The following is a 22,318-nucleotide window of genomic DNA, read 5'->3' on the forward strand; positions in this document are numbered from 1 at the left end:
TTGCTTTGGAGAGTATCATAAAGCAAAGGCGTAATACCAATTAAAATATCATCGTGTACCTTTAGCGTATTTACTTTAAACTTTAACTTAGTTCCTTATTGTCAATCTAGTCTTTGCGAAATAACTACGTTTGTTAGTTGACAATATTTTAGATTTCTATTTCATTTTAGTAAATAAAGCAAAGTTTTGAAACCTTGGAACGATCGAAATTTAAAATGAGAATTTAAAACATCCAATTATTATATTTACGAGTACTTCAATTTCACGAATTTAAATCACATTATTTTACCTCAAGTCTAGTTTTAAATCTTCTTTATAAATACTTGCAGTTACAACCTTGTTTCAAGAGTATCACATAATGAATTAAATTGCTCTTTAGAGTCTTGCAGAAGACAAAGGCGTTGAGCCAATTCAGTCCTAGCGTATTTACTTCAAACTTCAAGTCACTTTATTATCAATTCCGCCACTCCATTTAAACAACATGCTCAATCCCTCATCTCAGGCTAATCTTGTTGCCAACAGCATGGCAACGCTATCGTCCAGCTTATGCGCTGTCATTATGCCACAATTCGCAAAGGCATTACTCGTGTGTGCTCAGTTATATGTGCGACAGTATATCAATGCACAATGTTGCAAGAGCCATCAGTAACGCAGTGTTCAGTTGCCACAGCCAGCGCTACTTAAGGATATATGAGTGCGAGTTACGCGTATCCTACAGTGCGAATGCCATATGAAGACTATTGCTCAATGCCAATTGCACAAACAAGTGGAAAGATGCTGAAGCGCGGTTGAAACAGCTGCCATTGCATTTGTCTTGGTTTTGTTTTTCTCTCTCTCCACTTTGGGAGTTCTGGGCAACATTTATACAACTAAGTAACTGGCATTTTATTTTGCTCGTCTCGCTTGTCGCGATATATGCGACCGCTGAATGTGGCTAGCTCAAAAACCTCTAAACCCCTTAAAATCCCAACGCCCAAGTCAGTCAGACATCGAGTGAATGATAGAGAGAGAGAGAGCGAGAGAAAGAGCACAACACACAATCTCACAGCCAGTGAATTTGCTCTATAAAAAGCGTTTACGATATTTTTTACGATAAGTTTGCGCAAAGCTGCAAGTCAAATGCGAGACTCCAAATGGTGGAACGGTTGAAATGTTTTCTAGCGCGAATTTCTTGACATAACCGCCAGTTTAGTTTGGTCGAAGGAGCCAAAGGAGCCAAAAGGAGCTCGAGGAACTGGTAACTGGTAACAACTGGTCGGATAGAAGTTTATGTGTTGCCAAGAAAAATTTATAGCTGCAATTAAATTTAACACGATTTCCATGAGATTTAAACGGATTAAATGAATAGTTTCGCCCATCTTTAAGTTGCCCTTGAGGCAAAAGTTCTGATTATGGATGTGTAAGCAAGAGAGAAAGCGAGTACATTGATATTTTATTGGCTTATCGTGGTTTATGTTCCGACTAGTTTTGTGCAAATATCAGTATTTATGACTCATATCAAAGATGAGCCAAAGTTTAATGATTGCCCATAAAACTGGCACGCGAAATGTGCAAAGTGTAATGTTTAGCAAATTGTTTACAGAGTCAGTCAACATAACAATGGATGGGCGGGTTTTTCATAAAAATCGAATTAATGTGATAACAAACAGCTAAAGTTTACGATAGAAAAGGTTGACAACAATTTATGAGCAGCTAAAGGAAGCTTAATAAAATTGAACAAATCCTTAAGATAGCATATGTAAATGTGGGCCTCTCTTTGCGATTCGCATGTAATCAACATAATGACAGATACACAAGCATCTTTAAGCTTATATACTTATAAATATACGCCTCTCTTTGCAATTCTGATGTTGTCAACTTGGTGACAACAGCACAAGCATCTTTAATAACCAAAGATAAGACGCTCCTTTAAGCAAATCCATTAAGCTGAAACATATTTTCAGCTTCTGATTGAGCAGCTCGATACACTCATGCATTATTGCGTTCTCAGTTGACGCAGTTGCCATCAACATGATGGACATGACATAGACACGGACATGATACTTGGTTAGTAGCTAATGCGAGCCCCAAGGCCATTTATCTACTCACTGCAATTGTTTTTGGCAGGACAACAAATCAATAGGCCTCCAGGGTGTAGAAGTCAAGTAGTCAAAGCCAGTAACAAAAGTGTTTTTCTTTACCCTTTCAATGGGCCTCTCATGAGCTTCAGCATGGGCAACAACAAACAAAGCAACGCTCTACCAAAATGCAACGTAATGTAATCCATTATAAAAGAGACAGACAGAAAGAGAGAGAGAGAGGCTTAAAAAGATAGAAAGAGAAAGAGAACCCACTATGCAATCCGCCTAAGCTCGTCCGACTACAAAAGTTCTTTAATTAAGCTGTGTACCTGCAAAAGTTATCCAAGCTGCACGAGATGACAGTGAAGCTGGTTACGAGTAGAACAAGAAGAAGACCAAGCTAGAAAATATCTGCCATGTTGAGCCATGTCGGTGACAATCCCCTGACACTTTTGCAGTTCCGTAACTAGTATCTGCCACCGCTGCCGTCGCCGTCGCCGTTGCCGTCACCATTGCCATTTCCGTTTCAATTTCAATTCACTCTTAGTACGAAAAACCAATCCCAAATGGCTACCAAATATTTATTTCCACTACTCAAGCGTAATGTTTCGAGTACGTTGGCCAAGTTTATAGCACTCGCCAGAGCACTGAGCACCAAACTGAGCTCAATCCATATACATATGTACATATAGTATGTAGTATGTGCATGAACACATTCTTCTATTAGATAAATAGAGTGTATATATTTGTATGACCATACAAAGTGTGGCCCACTTCAATTACTAGCAACGAGTGTAACAATCACACCGTGCCACACTGATAAAAAGTTACTTCCACAACACTTGCATATTAATGTGTCAAGAGCTTTGCCAGCACATTGAAGGCTAAAGGCTGATTGTAGTAATTCCACTGACAGATGCATGGCTGTGAAATAAGAGCAGTCGTAAGGATTGAACGTTGGAGGACTTACAAAATACACTTGCCACAGAATTAAATGAGGCAATAAATGCGATAGCACTAGCTTAGAATTATTCCGTTAGTTATTAATCCCTTAATACAAAACTATATTTATTTGAGCAGAGGTATCTAACTACATTTAGAGTCATTCATTTAATAACTAAGTTTAACGCTAAATTTACGACTAATATATGAACACGGCCAGCCATTTGAAGCAATGTAATAGTTGCTTCTTAAACAAAAGTAAATGTTGTTAAATTAAATCAATCAAAGAACAACACGTAAGAAAGCTACAGTTGAGTGTGCTCGACCACTAGTCATTTTGAATAAAAGCAAAACCATGCGGGTTTTTTAAATATTCGAAGCCAATAAACCGCAAAATACTAAAAATATATGAAAGGCTATATTTGGTATATTTATGTAGTATATAATAATATATATACATTAAAAATATACCATATAGCGTAAAATACACCAGATTGTCAGCCAAAGCAACTAAGACCCTTCCACACTATGGAGAGCGGATCTAATAATTAGGAACATTTTCTGCCTGACAATCCTTTTCATGTCGCTGTGTCACTTCCACTTGAAATGAATTCGTTTTTAATAATACTAACATCTTGAAGTTTATTACGTAAACCCTTCAAGTTGAGATGACACTTCTGTGTGGGCTGTTTTTCTCAGTGTGTTACGCCATATTGTACTATTTGTGAAACTATTTTTATCTAAAACGTTTTCTTGTTACATTTTCCTTTTTTATTCATCTTTTTTGTACTATTTTCTTTTTATGGGTTTGCCTACAACAAAACAAATTTTTTTGTGTTGCTGAACGTTTGATGCATCATTGACACACCGTTGCGCCCACACCACCACCATCTTCTTCTCGTCCACATCCACGTCCCCGCATGTGTCACGATAACAACACCAACTGCGACTACAACAACAACAACGACTACAACAACAACGACAGCTCGTATTCGTGTTACTGCATTGACGGCTACACAGGGATCCAGTGCCAAACGAATTGGGACGAATGCTGGTCGGGACCCTGTCAAAACGGCGGCACATGTGTGGATGGCGTTGCCTACTACAATTGTACGTGTCCGGAAGGATTTTCTGGTAAGTGTGTGCGGTTTATTTTTGCGCTATGCCAACACAGAAACGAACACCGACACAGACACAGACACAGACTTCAACACAGATACAGCTGATACTCGACTGGTACAACAAATATGTATAGTATATCCACAGTAAGTACTAAAAGTTGTTGCACAGCCCGCTGAGCAACCGCTGTTAAAGTGGGCAGGGCAACGCAACACACACCACGTGCAAAATGTATTTTTATTAAGCAAACGAAATGAAGAAAAAAAATACATATAAATAGTAGTGAGTGGAGCACAAGCAACGCCCACTGCAGCCACTCCGGCTGCGTTGAAGCTGAGGAGTGCACACACACGCCAAACCGAGATGCCACTAGGTGGGCACAAAACACTCACTCACTCATTCGTACGAGTATTCGTACTCATACTCCCACTCTTACTCCTTACTCCTTAGCTGCAAAGCACGCCAAACGTATTTGTAAAATTTGCGGCAAGTCAGGGAACAAAAAAAAAAAGAAGAAAAACATAATGGACGATGCTTTCTCTTCCTTTCCATGTGTTTTAGTTTTTCTTGCAACATTCGCTCACATGTACATATCTATTCTTTATTGCAACGCCCGAGCACTGTGGCAAAATGAGAAAATATAGAAACTAAAGAATTTGAACAATAACTAAAATATATATAAGTAAAGTGTTTGCAAGTCGACAAGCTAATTACCCTTGATAATTTGAAAATAAATATATTTTAAACAAATAAGAAAGTGACTCGAAATTCTGTAACGTAAAAAGACACAAGTTTAACTATTTTAACATATTTAAATGTTACAATTTTGTATTCTGAATAGATAATACAAATATTTTTACAATATTTTTTGCAATCACATAGTTTAAATTGTATTAAAAAGTTTTCCTAACTTTGCCAATTCATGCATTTTCTAAAGTTAGTACAATTCATTTGCTTTTGCTAAATAACAAAACTATTACCATTTTTTTTAAGTTTTTTTTTTTGTAAAAGTCAATGCTTAACTCTGAATATTGCATAAAGCAATTATGCTATCAAATTGTTTACGAAAACGTTCAACTTTTGAGCAGCTATCAAAATAATTACTGAACTTTTCAATACAATTTTCGAAGCTGTCAAACTGAACAAGGAAAACATCATGCCCCAAAAACGAAGAAAATGACAAAAAAAAAAACAAGTGCAGCTAGCAAATGGTTGAGGAGGTGTCTCAAGAGAGAAAACAGAGAGGATGGAGGAAGAGCGAAAGCTGGCAAACTAACTTTAATGTTGTCTATTGTGCTAGTCAATGTTGGGTGCTTAACTTGCCACTTGCTACGTGTGAATGCTGCTGGTATGAGTCTCCTCCGACTGTGTGTCCAACCATGTATGAGAGAGCACGATTGTGTGGGTGTTTATCTAAGTGTGTGTGTGTGTGTGTTGGCCCAGTATGGAAGTCTCAGCATGAATGTATCTAATGTTCATCCTTTTGGCTTCGTGTACTTTCCGTCCGTGTTACGTACATATAAACACATTTACTTTTGCTACGTGTGAGGAGGAGCACTTAGCAAAAGGCTCTCCATCTCTCTGATTGTGTGTGTGTGTTCAAGAGTTGACTTTATAAAATTTAGTGAAATTTATAGCCATCGTGTAGGTGTTATATGCATTACCCATCAACGCCAACTAATACCGCATACAAATTGCTACAAATTTGTGGTCTGGCAAAACGTTGGCAAAAGTTTATTAAGAGGCATGGCCAGGTCGGAACGGGGCGGGGCGGGACGGATTGAGTAATTGACATACAGATGGGATTAGCAGAGTCTAACGTGTACTATGAAAATAAATGTAAGCTTCAACAATTCGCATAGTTGTCGAATTAGACAAAACACGTGTCAATTAAGGCTATGTTAAGTGAGATTTGCGGTAAGCATAATACAATTTACGACTCGAGCTGAAATTGGGTGGCCAATTGAGAGAAATTCATTACAATACCAGCAAACTCTTAACCAATTTTGTTATATCAAATACTAAATATTACGCATACGCCCCGGTTTATGCACTAATTTGAATTGCTTGCTTAATTTTTGTTCAGCACAATAATTGCATTAAATTACCATGAATAAAAGATTCGTTAAGCGAAAAAACACGTAGCGAAAACATATCGTATTAAGCATAGTAAAGGGATTGATTAGTTTTGAATACTCTTATCAATATTATGATTTAATTCAATTTGTTAAAGCGAAGCAGTGTTCACTCTGTTATCCAGCGAATAATCGATTTTAGATTATCTGCATAATTGAATAATTCCATCTTAATGGACAACGGATTTAACTGAAAAACCGCAATACCCAATTGAAAGAGTGGACGAAACAAATGAAATTATGCACGGTGTTATGTTTGCCAGTAATTTTAAGTGGATCAAGCGGAAGAGATACAACAAAACCAGAAACTAAGCGTCTGCTCTTTGCAAACTGCGCCACGTTCAAATGTAAATAAAGTAAAAAAAAAAAAAAAACAGACGACACGAAATATACAAAAATATGCTATCCATCCGTAAAGCCAACAATAAGTATAAAAAGGGAGAAATTTATATAATAAATAGATTTTTTGCAGACGCGCGAAGCGACGGAAATGAAGCAATAAACTATGCAAAAGTCGGGAAAAATAGAAAGAAAAAAATATTCGTATTACAGCAAATAAAAAGCAAACGCAAAAATTTCATATATATATTTGGAAATGAAAAGCGTCGAATGAATGGGCCTCAAAAAGAGCTACAAAAAGGTAGAAAAAGGAAACAAAGCAAAAATAGTGGAAGAAGCGAAATATAGAAACATGTGCGAGCACTTCACTCAAGTGGGGAACACTGCGAGATACCCTATGCTGGAGTACCGAAGAGAATAAATGATGAAACTGAAATGTTTATATTTCAACAAATTCCAAGTTAATCAACACATGTTTTTCAAGTCTACTGAAGAATACTTCAAGCTACTCTAATGCTGAAATACTGAAGGGACCATATTAAACTATTTGTATTTGAAATATTTCCAAGTCAATCATCTCCGCTTTTTCGAGAATACTTTGAGAAGGAAATAAATACTGAAATTGAAATGTTTGTATTTTTGTATTTTTGTTTGTACATTTCCAAGTCAACTAAGAGAGGAATACTTTCAGATATTATGGTGGAGTATTGAAGAGCACAAAAATGCTGAAAACTGAACTATTTGTGTTTAAAATATTTATAAGTCAATCACCATCGCTTTTTGAAGCTTACAGGGTATACAGTGAAGAGTGAACAAGTTCCCCCTGGCTCTCTATTAAACCGCGCATTGAGTTTTTGAGGTGCCTTTACCTTGCAATGCCGAAAAAAAAACGAAAAAAAGAAAAACAAATAAAAATATAATATGAAGTAAAATTTGCACATTTTTCGCCCCAACATTAAAAAATTTCGAAATGCAAATGAAAATGAAAATGGCGCATATTGCTGCAAATGCAGCCAACATTCTAATTAATATTTTTAGCTGCTCGCGCGTTGGGTTTTTATGGTCTTTTATAGTATGTGTGTACATTGCCTTTCAGCTGCATTTCACCTTTTGATGTTTGCATTTCTTTGAGGTGGTCAACTCTCTGGTATCTGCATGCTGGAGATAAAAGCTTATAGCTTTTCCGCCCACCAAAAATGTAGATCATGTATACAAAAAGATATTTTTTTTTTTTGTATGTTCCACTTACCGAATTTCCTGGTTTCTATCACAAACCGAAAATGGCATTAAGTTAAGCCGCATTTAACGAATTTCCTTTGAATCGGTTTGACTTAGATTCATCGGTTTTGACTTGAACTACTGCTGATAGTTTGATATCTGTAAGTAGATTAAGTATAGAATATATTACGAATACTTTATTGTTAACCTTGGGTAGGTACTAATGCATATAGCATTAGCTGCTTAGGCTCTTTATCACGTGTTAGTCAACTTCGCATCACAACAATGCTTTCCCTAAATCTTCTACTCTAATGACACACATTTTATCAAACAATCTAGAAATGCTGCGGCATAACCTTGCTCCCCTTGTCACACACACGCATTCTCACTCACACACACACACATCATTCTCCACAATCCAACTGTGAAACCCAACAACAATACCTTTTATCCTGAGCAAAGGCATCTCCTTGGCTGGGCTTTGTACAATCATTGCACCGTTGCCAGCGAGGAGGCCAAAAGGCCAAAGAGCTGAGGGGCATTCAGCGCGAAAACAATGCAAATTGCAGTTGAAGCCATTGCCAGGCCTATTCACATTGAAATTTGCATTTCATATTCAAGTAAAAAACAAAAAAAAATAAGGTAAAATTCACCAAATCAACAATAAGCATTGCAATCCACAGAAAAATAAAACTTCTCTACTATTTAAACTTACTCTTTCATTATAAACTTCTTTAAATAAGACTTAAATTAAAATAAGCCTTAAATTAAAATAAGACTTAAATTAAAATATTTTTCAAACTAGACTTTAACAAATAAATATTCAGACTTTAAATATAATAAAGTTAAAGAGTTAGTTCTTTGAATGCACTAAAGTTGTATTAATTAATATATTTATTTACTTTCAATTTTTTCAACTACTTCTTTGAATAACTTAATATTCAATTTTTGAAATAATAAAGTTAGCTCTTTGAACTTTCCAACTTAACTTAAATTCCATAAATTTATATATTTATTTACCCTTAATTTACATTTAATTTTTTCTATTACTTTCTGAAGTAACTCATACTACGAGTCTACCCATTTAATATGTTATTTGTGCAGTACGTAAAAAAAATGCATTCAAATTGCAGCATTGCAGTTTTTTTCATCTTTTTTAATTCTCTTTTTGTCTACCTTAACTTTGCGGCGCACTTTGTTTCATTTGCTTGTTTTTAGCGTAATTTTCCTGTCGCTTTTTCTGTGCACTATCAGCAGGTGAATATGAATATGAATATGTAAATATGTGCATGATTGGAGCATTGCGAATGGATCTCATACTCTTGTGCATTTTCACGTATTCAATGCGCATTCATTCAATCAAACAAGCATTTGCCTCAGCTGCGCATGCATTCATTGCTTCATTTGCGAACCAACCGATTTTTGTCTTTCTGATGCGTTTTTTTATTTTCAATTCTCTTTTTCTTTTTTTTTTTTGTGTGTGCGTTGTTTTTCACCAATCAAAATTTTCCTTTGTGCAATTTTGGGTGCTCACAGGAGGCAGCTTGGAGCGATTGCGCGAATAACAAACTTCATATTGCATTCCCAAAACTCGCCTCCCATTCACAATTTTGGGCCATTAATCATAATCCAGGGTGAGATATTGGAAAGCTTTAAATAGCATCGATTTGGGCAAAGGAAACTTTAAAAATTCATCTAATGGTGATTTATCGAGGGATTCGACCAAAAAACAAATCCAAATTCATTGAATTTCACGTGGCTCGGCGATTTGCATAAATTTTTTATTTTATTTACTCAATTGCCAGGGTGTTTTGGTTAAGCATGAAAGAGACAAGGCATGAGTGAAAGGCAGAAAGAGTGAAAGGAAGCGAGAGTGAGAAAGAGAGAGAGAGAGAGAGAGAGAGAGTCCGTAATATGTTAGGCCATACATTAAAATACATTTGTGACCATCCAATTGTCCCCATTTTTGAAGCTAATCAATTGCCTTTTGGGGATTTAGTTTTGGTTCAATCGTTGTTGTTATTTGCATTTTAGAGTGTGTGGCGAGCAATAAAATATTCATAATATTGCATATTGATTTTGTAATACAAACTTTTCGAGTTTATTGAACTCTTATGCGCCTGCCTTTGACACACATCATGCGATAGAGAAAGAGAGAATGTTGTTTATTATTGTGTTTTGGATTAGCTTTATAATCGAATGTTGCCAGATTTGTGCTGCCCGATGACATTTTGTGTGCACACTATTATCTCTCTGGCCAAATTAGGTTGAAAGTGCTCTGTAAATAACTTTAAATGGATTTTAAATAAATAGGCTCAAAATGAATTTAAATATGTTTTAGTTATGAAAAATCAATGCCGATAAATACTAACTAATGCCAGAGCATTAGCTATAGAGTAATGTTATTTCTTACTAGAATTAAACTCTTGCAAGTAATAAAGCTACAAACGAGTGTGCTCGACTGTGAGATACTCTACAGTCATTTTTAAGAAAAATATACCAAAAATGTACCGCAACAATACTAAAACAGTTCGAAGGCTATATTTGATATATTGAAAATGCATTTAAACTTACACAAAATATACCTCTGAAGAATTCATTAAATAGTTGAATATTAGAAATTCTACCTAAAGTACATTAATTGCGTACTACGTACTTTGCCACAAACCCTTGCAAGGATGGGCGAGACAGCAAAAGCTGCCTGGATCAAGGGAAATGCGATTTTCTCACTCATAAATTTTCCCATTGAACTTCAGCACAATACTTTCTAATTTTACGCAACGTTGCAGGCTGCCGATAGAAAATTGTTCACATGCATTTCAATAGGAGAAATGCTGAAAAGCAACGCGACTGGCAAATTCAATAGAAATTGGCAGGCAGTGAGAGAAAAAAAAGGGCGAAGAGAGAGACAGAAAGAGAAAGAGAAAGAGACCGAGCAAATAAATAAAAAGGAAAACGAAATTCCAAGCTAGAAAATATAGTACAAAATTCAATTAATTAAAAGCTGTAAAACTCACACACACAAACACATCTATGTAGGTTAAATGTTGCATACACTCACACACACATTTGTAAGAGTGTGTGGGTGTCGCCCATATGCAGCTGCTGCTGCTGCTGCGGCGGCAATCGCCGTGAAAATGAGCTTGGCAGGATTCTTTGGCTCGGCTTGACATTGTCCTGGCTACGCTTGGGGGACTTCCTGCTGCTGCTGCTGCCGTTCGTTGGCACAGCGAAAAAGTGCAATTGAAAGCGCAACAATGCGCACCACAAGACATTCAAGTGGTGAACGAACTCAGAGGCAAACCTCCTCCAACAACTCACCCACCCACCAAAGGATATGCGAATTCCAATTGCTTGCCGCTGAGCTGACTGAGTGACATACTTGAATTGATTTAATGGGGTCTCTCTCTCTCTCCCTTGCATGACGTATTTTTAGTACCCATCCACAGCAAGCTGTGATTAGTTTCCCACAGATGAGTCAAGTAAAGTGCATTTCATTGCTCACTGTCGCAGCGCATTTAAACCCAGCCCCCGAAAACAGATTGCGGGGATTAAATGCGCATACAAATTGCCAGCTAAGTAAGGTAAACCCAGCTGCAATTCTAAGCCATCAACATTATTAGCACCTGGGGACACAGAGAGAATTGTGAAATTGTTTATTTTAAATTCATAATTTATTCACAGCGTTTCCAGCGCAAGTTTTTCGCACATCAATAATGCTTATTTTGGGAACAGACGATCAAATATTAATAATTGGATTCAAGAGAAAATATGATGGAAATTTAAACAATTGGTTGCATAGTTAAATTTATTATTTAAAACTTATTCGATTCTAGTAGAATGCACTGCACACATCGTAAACTTCTAGTGCGTCGTTTCATCAACACATTTTTCAAATTTTCTTTACAAATATGCTGTGCAGTTTACAAAATGGAATTTTCTTAATTATTATGAAAAAGTGAATTCTTGTTTGCTGTATTTGCAGTCAAATTATGCCATGCTGTGCACTCATTCATTCATCCTACATATGCATTTATTCGTTATTCGTTTGCACTTGCAGTACACTCAAGCACATACTCACACATACACACACACCAGCACACACATACACACACATACACATACAAAAGTCATGCACAAAGAATTGAGCGAAAACTTAAAATGCAAACGAAATGTGCAATATATTCAGCTCATACAATTTTATTTTATATTTTTTGTTATTTGCTTCTTTTGTATTTTAAACGATCCCAGATTCGGAATACATAACCAAAAGTTCCCTCGTAGTCCTGCGTCCATAACATAAGTAACAAAGCAAATAAGCACAAAATGTGTGCAGATAAAATTCAAATTTCAATTTGAACATCGACAATATCCACTCGACAGTGGGGAGATGATAGCACATACACAATAGTTCTAGTATACTATATATGGGATATGAACAGTTTCGGAGTTCATGTTTATTGTGATTCTTCGCCGATGCCAAAACAAATGTTCCTACCTTGTTGCACAAATGTTTACAGTTCGTTGCCAGATGGAGAGGCAGAGAGAAGCCAGACGATGTGGCAGCAACTGCTGTAGCTGGAAATTGAAGGGTATATAGTGCATACTAGTTGGAGTATGTTCAAGCACCGGATGCACAAAAGTGACAGAAAAAAGTTTACTTTAAGCGAAGAAAAACACAACTGAAAGTAGTTAAAATACTGATATGCTAAAAGTAAGGGAACAAGTCGTAAATATCTGTATGTTAGCTGAAAGCAAAGGGCATGAGAGTAAAAATAAAAGGAAAAGTTCTTGCAACTGATAAACTTTGCAGAGAGAAAGCATAAAGTTGTTCAACATTTACAGCAACATATTTTTGTATTAATAATTGAAAATGTTTTAAAATTGTTGATTGGAAAACAATGTAGGTTTTATTGTTTTTGTGTGACTAATTTTTTAAATTCTTTAAGTGCAAATTCAATCAACTTTTATGCTCTTAAATCCACTCACAAGTATATAATAATCTATTGAAATATTTTGTTGTAAGCCGAGTTGCTTAAATCTATTTATAGCAACGCACTTGTCACTTAACAAATCCATTGAGTATTTATCAATATTTATGCATGTCTGAGCCATGTTCCCACATTTTTTATTCAATCGAAAAGTGCTCTTTGGCCATTGGTTTTTTATTTTTTATGTTGCATACAATTTTGATTAATGTTGCATTTTCAAATATTTAGACAGTCTTTCTCTCTGTGAATGGGGGAAACAAATGTTGAAAGCAAAGTCCGGCCGAGAATTGCGTTGTAAATTCACATTTGTAACACAACAAAACGTAGCCGAAAAAGGCATAAATAAAATACGACAGGAACAAAAAAAAAAAACAAAATCAAGAGCAATCGAAGTAGAGAGAAACGAAACGGGTTTGAGTGGGCAACCAGTGTCGTCCATTAACCACCAAAAAAATGTGCGTCCAATTCGAAAAATTCATTCATAAAACATGCCGTAGATTGCGGCACGGCCGAGTGCTGAGAGTGAACATTTCCGAACCACCTACTCTGCCCCTTCCCCTGCCCCTCTCCTCCTCTCCTGCGCCTGAGCACTTACGCTCTGCTGTCCTAGAATTGACCAGACCGAACTAACGGCCTCTGGCCACAGTCCCACCGTCAATTCCAACCCATTGCTAGCTCCTGTTCACGCACATGCAGCAATAAAATGAAAATCGATTTTCACTTTAACGACTTCACACATAACAAAAAAAAAAAAAAAAAAAAAAACAGAAAATACGAGTACAAACCGAAAAAAACAGGGTGAAAAATAAAGTTGAAAAGGCCTCGTGGCAGTCGCTGAAACCACAAACAGAGCAAAAATAGAAGAACATAATGGCGTTGCATGGAGAAAAAAAAGGTGACCATTGACAAGTCGATGGCTACCTGGCACTCACTGTCCAGTTCCATGCTGCAAGTCGCATCGAAACTAGGTTAAGAATTGTGGGTGACAACGTGGATGAACGGGGCAAAGGGAATGGAAAGGTAGCTAGAGAAAGGGAATGGTTAAATGAAGGAGGAGAAAAGGAGCAGCTTAAGGGACAGCTAGTTCAAAAGTTGCGGAGATGTATCTGCCTTGGCCCCTGAGTTTTCCCTCTCTCCTCTCTCTCTTTCTCTCTTAGTCTTTCGATCCCTTTGGCACCCATTGGCTGACCACTTTCTGCATTTTCCATCTGAATTGGAGCGTAATGTGACATTTCATGTAGTGGCTTTGGCAACAAAGGTAAATTCTCATGTTGCACTGCGTTTGCAATGCGGTCTTTGGTTCACGCAGAACACAAATAAACACACACACAGAGAGTGCTCCCCTCTTGTGCAACGTGTCGTATGCTCAACATAAAGTGAATTATATTCAAAGCGCTTACTCAAAACGTCGCAGCTCAAAGAGGTGGGCATGCTGTAGAAAACATAACATGGTAATTGGGGGATAAATTAAGTCAAAAGATTAATGAAACTACAGAAGGGATCTTTCAAAATTCCTTTTTGATAAAAGGGAGTAAGAGTATGACTTTTGAAAGCAAAAGTATTAATTAAAGTACTCTACTTTATTTATTGACAAAACGTGCACACTTTATCTTGAGTATATTGCAACTCACTCACTTTCGTTCACCGTTCAATTCCGCTGATCGATTTATTTCCGGTCAAACTGCGTGCTATTTTTATTTTAATGCAACCATAAAGTGCAGCACTTCGAAAACTGTTAAATTTAACAGCGACAGTAAATAAAATTGAAATACGAGCATCGCATCACATTCCGTAACATTTCAAGTATGGCTCCATCAAAACATAAAGCAACGGCAGCGGCAACGGCACATAAACAAATTGAATTGCAATGCCACCGAAAACCAGCAACAACGCCTGCAGGATTAATGGATGAGCCCGAGCCGGAGTCGGAGTCAGAGTCGAAGCCAGTTGAGGCTTTGCTGTTGGGCGAATGAAATACGAGACTGGACTGTAGCATTCATTACTCAGAGCTGATAAATAAGATAACATGTTTTGTTATTTGCGGCTGTTCCAACGCCCACAATCGCTTTAATTTCGTCAAGACTGAACAGAATTTCAATATGCAATTTCTGGTGAAAAATGCTTGATCAAATGCAATACCATTTGTCTCACTGGAACCACACTTTGTAGTATCTTTTGCCCAGTGAAACTTTCAGCCTCAAAGTATGCAACACAAATGTAACACGCATCTTTCTTTGTCGACTTTTGTGGTCTGAGCGAGAATCGAAGAGCTGTGGTTGTTCAAGTCTATTTCTGGTCAGAAACTCACACACAAGTTGCAACCACACGCACATACTTCTGAGTGCAAAAACAGCTAGGTCATTGAGTGTCAGTGGCTGACATCTGATGAGGAGAGTATAAGTAGCTATTCATAATGTTGACTTGCTCATATCCTGACTAACATAAGTGAATAGAGAATGGGTAACATAAATAGCAAACAAAAGGTCGCACTTTAGGTGTAAAGATGAAATGGAAATGGAGGGACGCAGAAAAAAGGAAATAAATTCAGTTAAGCAAAGCTCATTAATATTCGAATGTTTCACGCGCTGCTTGTGTAACTGCGAACAAGATAAACAATTGAAAAAGAAGCTTCAACTGGCATGAGAACTTTTAATTATCATAAAAGAATTTGTTGTCTTAAATTTAAACTCTATAAACAGAAAGTAGTAAGTAAGTAGTTTTTATTAAGATTTTCCTGTTTCCATAATTTACCTTTTTCCAAACTATTTCGAATATTCTACACTTTAAAGTGCACTTCAAATTAATTAAATATTAAGAGATAACTGCAGGGCATATCATAGTCTATGTAACAAACTCTTGTCCTGCTGGCTGCTACTGTTGCTGACGCCAGCTTCAGTTGTTCATTGTGTTGATTTAGTGCTTATGCAAATTTAATATTCGTTCGCCTGTTGGGCGACCTTATACCCCATTTGCATAGACTTACATTACAGTTGCATTATAAACAAAGCACAAAAATACACAGATAGAGACACGAACACACACACACAAAGGGAGTGAGAGAGGGAAGACTAAAGAGCGAAAGAAATACATTATGAGAATGAGTCGACATCTGCATATAGTTACATTTTTATGTCCATCAGCTGCTTGTAAATTTGTGTGTTATTTATGGGACACACGAATGATAAATGCCCCTTCAACGGCACCTGAGTGCTGTTAACCGTGTTTCGATTGTAGCATGTAGACATGCCCACATACAATGCAACGCAGTTTTCTGCATTAAATTAAAAAGTTAAACGCATTAATTTAGCAAAAAAAAAAAAGTGTGGCAGGAATTTGTGTGTTGTGCTGCAGCACACGGTGCAGCAGGCTTTTTGACACTTTTGTTTCGACACTTTGAAGTGCTTTTGAACTTTGTTGCGATGTTTCGTAAGTTTCGTTCCGTCAGATAGACAGATGCACAGACACTTGGGAGAGATACAAACGTAGGAGTGGGCAAAACTTTGACGCTCAAAAAAGAAACTTTCAAGCATATTTTCTTTTCTTATTCGAGCATTTCTTGAGCAACTTGTTGCCAAACAAAAAGAAAAAAAAAAGAAAACTATATAACTAAAACGCAGGCAGTTGGCAGGCAGGCAGGCAAATAAATTTCCAAAAAGTTCAGACAAAACATTTCGCTGGCAATAAATTCGCAGCACAAACACATGAAAGTAGCGCAAAAAATCACTCATACGCACTGCTGCCAGTGCCACAAACAACATAAGAATTCTATAGCATACACAATGGGACGCTCTCACTCTCACTCAATCTCTTTCTCGCTCTCTCAGTCTTTCGAGCAGCTCAACCAACTCTGAATGCCTTCCTTCCTGTATGTCTGTCTGTCTTTCTATCCGTCTGTCCGTCACGTCAGTGTCTTGCTGTCTTGTTCTTGCACTTCCTGTCTCATTCTCACTCACGCATTCTGTGCAGTTTTGTTGTTTAGCCGTCAGTTACTGCCGCTGGCAACCACCGACGGAGACTTCTAGTCTTCTTCGCCTTCGTTGTTGAGCACAAAATTGAAAAGTATTTTCAAGCATTGTTTTCGTTATTGTTGCTGTTGCTGTTGCTGTTGTTGCCCTGAGCAACTCTTGAAGAGTCTAACAACTGTGTCATGTCATGCAGTCGTAGTCGTTGTCGAAGTCGTTGTCGTAGTAGCACTATCGAGCAGCCATCAAGTATATATAGAACATTCATTATACAAATACACATAAATATTTGATCAGAAGCACGCGACTAATCAATTTGGACACCTTTGTCTAGACGTGATTCGATAATCGACCTCAAATTCTATATATTTTGTGTGGTGAAGTACGTTTGTCTACATTGCATGTCTTCAAGACAAAGGAAGATTTTATATATACTGAATTGTAGACAAGTTTAAGGGATCTTTTCTAAAGAAGTCATCAAGCAGTAAAAGGTTATTGGCTAGCTTAAGACGTATAAATCATTTCTCATAAACTTCTAAAACTATATGTCTATTTATACAATTGAGTAAAGATGCAAATTGGAGATGATTTGAAATGAATTTTTATATTGAAAAAAAAAAGAGTTATACACATTGAAAATAAATTAAAAAAATTCGGTTTTAATAGTATTAAACACTCAAAATAGACTTTGAAGAACTTTTGCTATTCATTCCAAGGTTAGAGCATTGCAAATTCGACTAAGCAATTTTCCTTTACTGAAAGATACTCGACAATCATCTGCAGTTAGTGTAAGTGTGTGTGTGTGCTAGTGCATGTTGAGTGTGTACAATGTGTGTTGTGTGTATTGGATGTGTACACATTTGAATTGTTTATATTGCATGCACTGAAATCAGCCCTTGAAGGTTTGTTTTGATTGCCATTGATGCGCTTGTATCGAAAAAGTTGTCAGTGAAAGATGCACAAATAGCAGCAGAATGAGTTTCGAGACAAAAGTGAGAAAAAGTGAAACAGAGACAGAGAGAAACGGAGACGGAGAGATAAAAAAACTCTTTCAATGTTTAGTATAATGAAAACCCATTCAATTGCACTTGGATTTTGTGCACTTGTTCCAAGAATTCAAAGAGAAACCAAGGGAAAAAGTCAATAAAGGTTACTAAAACAGAAGTGTAACTCCTTTGAATAGCATGCTATACAATATATTGATGTACAACATGGTAAAAGGATTACAAGCTGCCTGTTTTTATAGCTAGACAGCAATTAGAGCTATTCCTTTTGACTGCGCATTGACTTTAATTATTACAGACAGGCCAAATGTAAAATGGCAAAATTAAAATTGAAATTGAAATGCTTTTCACCTTGCATTTGGCATTTCAACTGCATTAAGCAAAAACCGCAAATCAAATAAAATAATATAAATATGGTGCATAATATGTTTGGCTATGTTTGTGAAAGGCCAAAGCTACAACTGGACTATCATAATATTGAATAACAAATATTGAGTTGAGCTGAGGGTAAATAAATATATTATATGTATATAGTATAACACAAGTTTTATTTATGATCCATTTGCACGCCACACTATGGAAAGAGAGACAACTTTAACCCACAAGCATAAATTTTTAATTAAAAGGACAGCGCATGTCGCAGAGTGACACAAAAACTGAAAAGAACAGAACAGAACTCAACAGAACTGAAACTGAAAAGACCTGAACAGAACACAACTGAATACTACAAGCCAAAAAGCATTGTGGTCCCATCAATTAACGTCACTTTCTCATCTTTCCATCTCTGTCTGTCTCTCTCTATCTCTCGCTCTGGTTGCCCTTTGCTTTCGCTGTTACTGTTTCCTGGCCATATCATGCGAATGTCAACGCCGAACGAGCAGGGTCAAATTGTGAGGAAAATGTGGACGAATGCATGTCAAATCCATGTCAGAATGGCGGACTGTGCCGCGACCGTAACAATGGCTACACCTGCACCTGCCAGCCGGGCTATCTGGGTGATCACTGTGAGCTGGATGTTGCCGTCTGTGACACGGGTAAGTTCAAGCACAAATCCATTCAATCAAATCACTTGTGTGTTGTGCCCCCGCTATGCCTAAAGGCTTGAAGGGTATTATGTATGTAGGATTCATATGCGTCTGTCTGTCTATCTATCCGTATAAATACTGCGATTTAAAAGATTACAAGTGCTGGAATTTTTTCCACAATACACCTTTTTTCTAAAGGCAAATAAAATTGGTCTTAAAATTAAAATACTTCTTTTTTTGACACAACAAATCGAAAAATAAATATAAATTGTAGATGTACGTATTCCAAATACTCAAGAATTATAAAAAAATGAAATTTAATCGCAGTGTATCATCCTTTTCTTATATTTGTGCTTCATTGCTGTGTTAGGGTACTAAAATCAATTAACTAAGTAAATAATAACTTCAAAGTTGTTTCAAAACTACATTATTAGATACAAATTAAGTTGATTTCCAAATGTAGTCATATCATTTGATAGTATTCTACAAAGTGGAGTGCGAGTACCTTAAAGTCAAGCTCACTTATTTCCTTGTTTTCTTTAACACTTTGCGTCACCTTTTCTTCGTCTTTTCACTGTCGCTTGATCTCTTTCAGGCACCGGTGCACGTTGCCAGCATGGAGGCGAATGCATCGAAGGTCCCGGATTAGAGTTTACGTGCGAGTGTCCAGCCGGTTGGCACGGCCGCATTTGTCAGGAGGAGATCAATGAATGCGCCTCGGCACCTTGTCAAAACGGCGGCGTTTGCGTCGACAAGCTGGCTGCCTATGCTTGTGCCTGCCCCATGGGCTATACGGGCGTCAACTGCGAGGAGGAGATACTTATCTGTGCCGACAATCCCTGCCAGAATAATGCGCTCTGCTTGATGGAGGAGAATGTGCCCACGTGTTATTGTGTGCCCGACTATCACGGCGAGAAGTGCGAATACCAATACGACGAATGTCAGCTGGGTCCGCGTTGCATGAATGGAGGAGTTTGCATCGATGGCGTCGATACCTTCTCCTGCTCCTGTCCTCCACTACTCACGGGCATGCTCTGCGAGTGTTTGATGGTGGGCGAAGAGTCACTTGACTGCAATTACACCGCGCCAGCGACATCGGCTCCTCCAGCGGTGCCCGCAACGCCAGCACCGCCACCTACTACACTGGCGCCACCTACAGTGCGTCCAGTTACACCGCCAGAGACAACGCTGCCGCCCAGCGCACCACCAGCCGCACCGGCAGCCATTGAAACCACCACAACAGCGCCAGTGCCAGCGGTGCAAACCACAGTAGCTTCCTCGGCTTCGGCTTCCTCCGAGGAGAACTCTGTCGAGTCGCGAGTGACAGCGGCGCCGCCGGAGAGCGACAGTCATGTGGTTGACAACGAACCGACTACCCTAAGACCACCACCACCAACTGCACCACAACCTGAGGCCACAGAAGAACCACAGCCAGCAGCTATACCCACGACCCAACCACCAGCCGTAAGCATTGCATCCAGCTCGTCCTCGTCCGAGGAGAGTCACAGCATCTATACGACGTTGCCGCCATTGCCCGCACCGGGAGTAACTTCCTCTTCAGCGGAATCCTCCTCCGAGGTCGTTACCTCCGAGGAATACACGACAGTGCGACGCTTTGACAGCGACAGCGGCAGCAGCGGCGCCAGTAGCGAGGAAGCCGTCACCACACCGCGACCCACAGCACCGCCTGCACCACCGAGCATCACCATTGCTGTGGATTACGCTTCGTCGAGCAGCTCCGAATCGGTGGAACAACCTAGTCCACCATTGACCACACCGGGCAGCATTTACGTGCATCATGTGACCACAATCGATACCAGCATCTCGGTGGATTACGCACCACCCACGCCAACTCCCTATTTCCCACCAGAAACCACAGTACGAGGTATCGAAGAACCATCGGTGGAGGAGACGACACGTCGTCCGTGGAGTGAAGTCCCCACCACAGCGGCGCCATTCTTCACCGATTACCCAGCCGAGGTGCTCATTACCACGCATCGCACAAGTGCCGGACGGTTTACCACAGTGCAACCACCTATTGTGCAAGAGACAACCACAGCACCAGTTGACTATGAACCACCTATGGCGGTGCCAACCACAGCTCAGCCGCCATACATTGTGGTCACAATCGGCGAGGCGAGTCCATTGCCGCCAATAACCACAATGTTGCCACCCGTAGTGACTACGCAACGTTCGGTGGTGCAAACAACCAACCCAACCACTGGCGTACCCTACGAACGGGAGCCGAGCACCACACAACTGCCGCCGGCCATCACAATGCCAATGCCGGTGGAACTAACAACACCTCAACCTATGGTCACCGAGGATCTGCATGCGCCGATTGCACCACCGTTGACTACCTTGGAACCTGCGCGGGAAACAACTCTGCCACCGATAGCGGTGGTAACCCTGCCACCCGTAACAGTGGTAACATTACCACCAGTGACAGTGGTAACCCTGCCACCTTCACCCATGCCAACGGAACCGCCGCTGCCAAGTCAACCCGCGGTTACGGTGCAACCAACGCCACCTTCGACACAGTCCGCGCAGACGTTGCCACCGCCCACGTCACCGCTGTATGTGTATAGCACACCTGGGCAGCCAGAGTTGCCAGCACAGACCAAAGCACCCGTAACCGAGAGCAGCAGCAGCGAGGAAACCGATGGCACCAACACAGTGGCAACAGGCGGAGGGGCTGTTGCTCCTGGTGGAGGTGGAGGTGCAGAGGAGAAGTCTGGCGACGTCGATTGCATTAAATTGGGTTGCTACAATGGCGGCACTTGTGTGACCACATCGGAAGGTTCTCGGGTAAGTGTGTCCCCCATTCCCCCTGAACCCCTACGCCACTGTCCCTTTTCCAGCAGTAGGTCAGCCTGAAGCCCCAATCGATCGACTCTCAAATGGATTTGTTTGTTCGATGCGTACCCCAAAAAAAATAACGAGAAAAAAACATAGAAAGTGGAAAAACAAGCATACAATAACCAAAGTTAGCTACACAATTTTCAACCCCATTGAGTTGTTAATTGGCCATGGCACAACCCTTGTGGGCTCGACCCTTGCTGCAGTTGCCCCCCGGCTGGGCTCCAGTTTGGCCCATTGTAGGAGTCATTAAATGAGCGTGAACACTCAAATTACCTTACCACAAAACAATAACAAATATTTAATATGATTGATGGCAACACTGTTTAATACCCTGTAATTAACAGGAAAGTTTGCGACGCCTTATATAAAAAAAAATCGTTTTGATCAAATATAGAAAAATATTCCTAATTTTCCCTTTGAATCTACATAAGATAAATTTGAAATTTGATTACATTGGTTTTAATATGCTTTAAAGTTCTGATACATTAAATAACTTTATTTTCTTATGCATTGCACATTAATCTTGCTTTAAAGCTCTAAATACATTTCTATTCAACTTGGAGCAGCTTTTAGTGCCTTTTAAACACTATATTCCCATTAACGTTTTACAGTTTGAATATGCATAAAAGCACTCTTTGAACTGCAACTCGGCCCATCAAAG

General features: G+C 38.9%; 2 protein-coding genes across 5 annotated transcripts in view; one reads left to right on the forward strand and one right to left on the reverse strand.

Annotated features, from left to right (window-relative positions):
* LOC117563869 (MKRN2 opposite strand protein) overlaps positions 1 to 22,318 on the reverse strand; it is a 65,173-nt gene that overhangs the window by 24,416 nt on the left and 18,439 nt on the right. The window contains exon 2 of the mRNA XM_052003313.1: positions 7,845 to 7,972. The gene's annotated coding sequence lies outside the window, so the exon portion shown is untranslated. The remainder of the gene's footprint in view (positions 1 to 7,844; positions 7,973 to 22,318) is intronic.
* The window catches only part of LOC117566160 (protein eyes shut), a 62,865-nt gene that overhangs the window by 21,122 nt on the left and 19,425 nt on the right, over positions 1 to 22,318 (forward strand). For 3 of the 4 annotated variants that reach the window (XM_034245660.2, XM_052003308.1, XM_052003307.1), the window contains exons 3-5: positions 3,988 to 4,136; positions 18,652 to 18,804; positions 19,391 to 21,603. In XM_034245660.2, coding sequence (XP_034101551.2) covers positions 3,988 to 4,136; positions 18,652 to 18,804; positions 19,391 to 21,603 — 2,515 coding nt within the window. The remainder of the gene's footprint in view (positions 1 to 3,987; positions 4,137 to 18,651; positions 18,805 to 19,390; positions 21,604 to 22,318) is intronic. The other variant, XM_052003309.1, reaches the window with a different exon arrangement.

This window comes from Drosophila albomicans, chromosome 2L (assembly GCF_009650485.2).
Source record: "Drosophila albomicans strain 15112-1751.03 chromosome 2L, ASM965048v2, whole genome shotgun sequence".
Taxonomy (NCBI): domain Eukaryota; kingdom Metazoa; phylum Arthropoda; class Insecta; order Diptera; family Drosophilidae; genus Drosophila; species Drosophila albomicans.